Source organism: Mustela nigripes, chromosome 14 (genome assembly GCF_022355385.1).
Source record: "Mustela nigripes isolate SB6536 chromosome 14, MUSNIG.SB6536, whole genome shotgun sequence".
NCBI classification, from domain to species: Eukaryota; Metazoa; Chordata; class Mammalia; order Carnivora; family Mustelidae; genus Mustela; species Mustela nigripes.
In genome coordinates, this window is record NC_081570.1 from 40,410,533 (window position 1) to 40,417,513 (window position 6,981).

Consider the following 6,981-nt stretch of genomic DNA (forward strand, 5'->3'; position numbering starts at 1 on the left):
GAAAAGAGGAGAAAAAAAAAAAAAACAGTCCTGATTCATTGATGCCGGCCTCTTTTTTAAACCCAGGAAATTCCTTTACACCCCCTCCTGGCTCTGGCTGGCCAGAACTGTAGGTGTACTACTCTTTTCATTCCTTTACCAATAATATACTGTGCTAACACTATTTACATTTAAAACTGATTCTGGGGACACCTGGGTGGCTCAGTCAGTGAAGTGCCTGCCTTCGACTCAGTTCATATCCCAGGGTCCTGAAATGGAGCCGCAACAGGCTCCTTGCTCAGCAGGGAGCCTGCTTCTCCAACTGTGCCTACTACTCCCCCTGGTTGTGCTCTGACAAATACGTAAAATCTGAAAAAAACAAAGCAAACCAAAAAAAAACCCCTGATTTTTCTTAGACTACTACAAGTCTAAACTCATTGCCCAGAGTTGAATTTACAAATAATTCATTAAACATAATGCTGTCATTGTCTCCAAACTTTTGGTGGTAAGCCACTATGGCTGGCAGTTCCTCAAAAAAATTAAAAATAGAAATACCATATGATTCAGTAATTCATACAGATATATACCTAAAAGAATTAAAAGCAGGGATTCACACAATTAACTGTACACCCACATTCATAACAGCATTAATGATTCACAATATTCAAAACATGAAAGTGTCTATTGACAGATGAATGGAGAAACAAAATGTGGTTCAGCAGTCCCCCATTATCTACAAGTTATGTCCCAAGGCCCCCAATAGATGCATGAAACCAAGGATAGTACTGAACCCTACATATGTTATGTTTTTTTCTATACATACCTATGATAAAGTTTAACTTATAAATCCAGCACAGTAGGACATTAATAACTATAACAAAACAGAATTTTAACAATACTGTATATTGTAATAGAAGTTATATGAATATGGTCTCTCTCAAAATCTCCTATTGTATGTACCGTACTCACCCTTCTTTGATGATGTGAGATGATAAAATGCCTACATGTTGAGATAAAGTGAGGAGAATGACCTAAACATTATGACACAGCACTAGGCTACTACTGACCTTCTCATTATACATCAGGAAGATCATCTACCTTTGGACCACATTTGTCCAAGGGCAACTGAAACCATGAAAAGCAAAACCACAGATAATGGGGGACTACTGTACACACATACTGTATCAACAGCGTAATAGTATTCAGTCCTTTAGACAAGATGGGGCGCTTTCAGGGTGGTATGACCTTAGACAGTGCTCATTCTTTTAAAAAGGAGGGGTATTCTGACACATACTACAACAAGGATGAACCTTGGAGAAATCATGCTAAGTAAAATTAGCCAGTCACAAAAGGATAAATACTGTGTGATTGCCCTTATATAAGATACCTAGAATATTCACATTTATAGACAGAAAATAGAATGGTAGTTGCCAGGGGCTAGGGAACAGGACAAAATGGGAAGCTATTCTTTAATGGTTAAAGTTACAGTTCTGCAAGGTAAAAAAAGTTCTGGAGATAGTGGTGATGGCTGCACAACAATGTGAATGTACTTTATGTGGAAACTTAAAAATGGCATATAAAGTTAAGATGGCAAATTTTATGTTATATGTATTTCACCACAATTTTTAAAAAATTTTAATTGAGGGGTGCCTGGGTGGCTCAGTCAGTTTAAGCCCTTCCTCTCAAGTCATGATCCTGGAATCCTGGGATCCAGTTTGTGCTGGATCAACAGGGGAGTTTGTTTCTCCCTATCCCTCTGCCCCTCCCCATGCTGGTGCTCGCGCTCTCTCACTCTCTCTCCCCCTGTCAAATAATAAAATCTTTTTAAAAAAATTTTAATTGAAAGCTGTTCTTATTTGGGGGGATGGGAATCTTTTAGAGGACAATTTGTAATACATTTGCTTTGTAATAAGTTGACTGATCTACAAAATCCCAAAATCTCATTAAGTCTGAGGTATAATCTTCCATCCACTACTTGTCCAATTTTAAGAAACCAGGTAATTCATTTTTTAAATTAGGATTGTTAACTACTCCACTGATTGGTTTCAACAGAAGTCCTTTTTCCATTGAGTTGAAATAGTTAATATACAATTATCTTTCTCAAAAGTTTCTCCAGGGCACCTTGGTGGCTCAGTGGATTGAGCATGGGACTCAATTTCAGCTCAGGTCATGATACCAGGGTAGTGAGATCGAGCCCCCGCTCCAGTCCACTCTGTGCTCAGTGGGCAGTCAGCTTCTCTCCTCTCCCTCACCCTTTGACCCTCCCCTCTCGCCACATAAGCATGCAAGAGCACGTGCCCACGATCTCTCTCAAATAAATAAATCTTAAAAAAAGATAGTTTTTCCATATTTAGGTACTGTATTTCTAAGAACTTATTACCTAGCAATCAGCTAAATCTACAACTTATTTAAAATGTGATATTCAAAAATCGTTTCCCTTTCTCAAAAAAGGAGAGGTGGGCAAATCAAGAAGTGGACACTGAATTATAGAGAAGGGACTGATGATTGCCAGAGGGGAGGTAGATGAGGGAGATGGGTTAAATGAGTAATGGGGATTAAGGAGTGCACTTGTGATGAGTACTGGGCATTGCAGGTTAGTGCTGAATCACTCTATTGTACACCTGAAACTAATATGACACTGTATATTAACTTTATGTGGAAACTTAAAAATTTAAACAATTTAAATTTAAACAAAAACTTTTTTTTGAAAAATCATGTTCCTTTCTACAAAGGCAGTACTGAGGTCTCAAAATCACTATTAATTTCACACTCATGTGTTCAATTTTGGGGAGAAACTGATTTGCACAGATACAGGCAAAGCCCATCAATCAAGTATCTACATTACAAGACTTGAACTGTAATGTTTAAAATAACCTAGTTACTGATAACTGGATAAATGCTATTTTTTTTTAGATTTTTTTTTTTTAAGATTTTTTCTTTATTTATCTGACAGAGATCACAAGTAGGCAGAGAGGCAGGCAGAGAGAGAGGAGGAAGCAGGCTCCCTGCAGCGCAGAGAGCCCGATGTGGGGCTTGATCCCAGGACCCTGGGATCATGACCCGAGCCGAAGGCAGAGGCTTAACCCACTGAGCCACCCAGGTGCCCCTATTTTTTTTTTAGATTTTATTTGTTTATTTGACACAGACTGAGAGAGAGAGAGAGATCACAAGTAGGCAGAGAAGCAGGAAGAGGGGGAAGGGGAAGCAGGCTCCCTGAGGAGCAGAGAGCCCAATGCGGGGCTCCATCCCAGGACCCTGAGATCATGTCCTGAGCAGAAGGCTGAGGTTTAACCCATTAAGCCACCCAGGTGCCCCTAAATGCTAATTTTTAAAAGCTAATCCTAGAAGAAGCTTACATAATATTAAAAAACAGACAGAATAATTAACTTTTGGGGCGCCTGGGTGGCTCAGTCGTTAAGCGTCTGCTTTCAGCCCAGGTCATGATCCTGGGTCCCAGGATCAAGCCCCACATCAGGATCCCTGCTCAGCGGGAAGCCTGCTTCTCTCTCTCCCACTCCCCCTGCTTGTATTCCCACTCTCCCTATGTCTCTGTCAAATAAATATATATAATCTTTAAAAAAAAAAAAAAAGAAAGAAAGAATAATTGATTTTAAAAGTAAGTCCACAAGAGCAAAACGATCTGGAATCATGTGTGAGAGGTATACAAGTTTCCTAAAAACACAAAGGCTAATGGACTTAATATATGTGTACTTTTTATTCTGTACCTGTATTATTCTCTATGTGTATTCTTTTTACTCATAAATATTTTATTTATGTGTACATTTCATTCTACCAATAGTGCTCTTACCTACTTGACAATATGAAATAAACTTTCACCATCTGGCAAACAATGACCTGAACAGTAGTTTACAGAATGGGAAAAAGCTATGGCATTCTCCGGCGCCTGGGTGGCTCAGTGGGTTGAAGCCTCTGCCTTCGGCTCAGGTCATGATCCCAGAGTCCTGGGATCGAGCCCCACAGAATACCATAGCTTTTTCCCATTCTGTAAACAACTGCTCAGGTCAGTGCCATCAGTTTGAAGAGAAAAACAGCAGAATGTAGTAATATAATCAAGATAAAATCCCAAATACTTGTCGGAAAATCTTACTTTGTCTCTGAGTACAAGAATCCTAAATTTCCTGTCCTTGGCAAATATAAAGTTCACAGTAAGCACAGTAATTGTTACAAATAAGAAAACAAGCAGCTGGTGCACCTGGGTGGCTGAGTGGGTTAAGCCTCTGCCTTAGGCTCGGTCATGATCTCAGGGTCCTGGGAGGGAGCCTCACATTCAGCTCTCTGCTCAGCAGGGAGCCTGCTTTCCATGCCCCCCCAATCTGCCTGTCTACTTGTGATCTCTGTCTCTCTGTCAAATGAATAAATAAAATATTTTAAAAAGAGAGAGAGAAAGAAAACAAACAGCTACAAGTTGTTAAAGGAAGTAAAAAAAAAAAAATAGGGGAAATCAAAACAAAGTTATAATTACCTTAAAACTTAGTGAGGTAAACTATGATTAACTGTTGTCCAAAGCCATTTCTATAAAGCAGCTTTATAACAGGACAAAATACTCCTAAAAAGAGTTTTTCATACAACCACATTCCACTTAGATAAAAGACTTGTGAATGAAAAAAACAAAAAGAGAATAAAAGACTCACGCAAAAAATAAATAAATAAATAAATAAATAAATGAAGTTTTAAAATCTCAGGCCAGTCATAACCCTACAAAACACCAAAATCTTGTGGTCAACTTTTATTTTCAGAACAATTCTTTCTGTCTGAGCTTGGAAGTTATGGTATAATCAAATACAGATCTATCCATATTCCCAATAAATCAGATACTCCTACTGGGTAAGATAAAGAGCAAACTCTGGAAATGACCATCACAATATTAAGTTATGAAATAAGGAAAATCAGAGAAAGAGGGAAATGAGAAGCCAATCAAAATCTCTGTAAGAAAAACTATCACCTACTATGCTAGTGTTAGACCATGTAGTGATGACAGTGTTAGAAAATTCTGCCTATACATAACAGTAGCTTCTTAGTTAATGCTAACGTGAATGGTTAAAAATATCTCACAACAATACTTTCTTCATCAAACTTCAAAAGGCAAAGATGGAGTGCACAGGGCATTAGTTCTAATACCAAGTCTTTCATGACGGGGTACAACTCTATTTTCAAAGGGCCTCCTTAAGATACTCATATATTAGTGTAACTACAGTTGGGCTAAGTGAAGGAATAACCTTTGCTTATCCTTTAAATTTTTCCTGGAGTTATAAGACAAACCAAGCAATTCAAATCTGTAGGAGAAGGGAATCCACAAATGTGTAAATTTATTAAGGTTAAGAATTCACCAAGGATACTTTTGTATATACAGTCTATCTGACACATCCTTATTATCTTCATACCCTCCAAAGATTCCAATAAGGCAAAGTCTCGAATGTTTATCTCTCCTTGAAAAAGACCATATCCTCACCACTACCTTCACCGCCTCCTCCTCCTTACTCACCCCTTAATACAATACACCACACCCACAACACCACACTCTCCACACCCACACTCCATACAGCACACTCTCCTCAAAGAACAACCCGAAACTCCTGACCCAAAAAACCCATACTTAAAAGCCCCACTTTATATCCCCAAATTCTACCCATTCTCCACAAAATACAGAACATACTACACAGTCCACACACATACACTAAACCAAGAATTTTAACACCCCCTCACCCTGCAAATCCATACATAACAAATTCTACATACACCCAACCCAGCACATGAATTGCACGTTCCCGCATGGCTCAACACCACACACACACACACACACACACACACACACACACACAGGCGCGCGCGCGCGCGTACTCGCGCGCCACGTACAGTATAAAAGCCCAAACCACACACCACCGCAATGCTCTAACAAACCCTGAGAAGAGGCAACCCTTCTGGCACCGGGAACCCACGAGGCTGGAGGTGGAAAAGGAAGGGGGCCATATACTTTACCTGAAAATCCGCCAGGATCATCTCCCGGTCCATGTTGGACGCCATGGCGGCCGCCGAGTTCCGCGGCTCCGGGAGCGAAGCGCGCACCTGGGAAGGAAACGGCGCCTCCTGCGGCCGTCGCCGCCGCCGCCGCCGCCGCCGGGCGCCGAGGGGCTGGCGGGCGAGCCGGCGGGCGGACCGGCGGGCCGGCGGGCGGGGCAGCGCGGGAGGCTAGGCGCTCATGCACTCGGTAACCTTCAGGCGCCCGGGCTGCCCGCCTGCGCCCCGCAGAGCCCGCGCCGCAGCCGCCCTGACAGGGAGGTTGGTCTGGATGGGGGTCCGGTCTTCCTGTTGCTGGCCAGGATGAGGGCAGGTTACGACAGCGCGCAACCGGCTCCCTTCGGCAGCGGTGAGACCGGCGGGGGCGGGGAAACCAGGCGAACGAGCAGGCGGGTGAACCCCACGGCCGCCTCCGCCTCCTCCGCTTCCTCCCTGGCCGCCGCCTCCACCCCTGGTTGGCCGGCGCCAAGGCTGTCGCACATTTTGCCTGTCATCGAGGTCGCAAAGCGCCGCTTTGCGGCTGCCACGTGACTGCCTTCCTGTCAAGCGCTAGGCGCGCGACTACCGGGCGGGCGTCCGCGCGCCGCTGGCAGAGTCCCCAACTAGCAACTGCGGGAGCTAGTTGTCCCGCATCAGGTTATTCCAGTTTGGAATTAAGCAAAGGCCTCAGGGTACTGCCTCCTCCTGGCTGGGGCGGGGATCAGCTTCTAAGCCTTAACGAGGTTAGTCACATAAGTACACACAAAGCCCCACAAACCAATTCAATACTCTCAAAACCCGTTTTACAAACAGAATTTCATAAACGTGCATTCTCTCTAACAAAGCTTAACCAAGGAACAACTTCATATACACTCTTTTAGGCTCAGCCTCACTACAAAACCTGCTTACACACCGGCACACTCAATCCCAGGCCCCCTGACTCGTGCATCCTCAACCTCTCGATAACACAGAGGTAACCGGGCGCTG

General features: G+C 43.0%; 1 protein-coding gene across 1 annotated transcript in view; it reads right to left on the bottom strand.

Annotated features, from left to right (window-relative positions):
* Window positions 1-6,060, bottom strand: part of FAF1 (Fas associated factor 1) — a 537,816-nt gene extending 531,756 nt beyond the window's left edge. The window contains exon 1 of the mRNA XM_059374699.1: window positions 5,977-6,060. Coding sequence (XP_059230682.1) covers window positions 5,977-6,021 — 45 coding nt within the window. The 5' untranslated portion in view covers window positions 6,022-6,060. The remainder of the gene's footprint in view (window positions 1-5,976) is intronic.
* Between the last annotated feature and the right edge of the window lie 921 nt (window positions 6,061-6,981).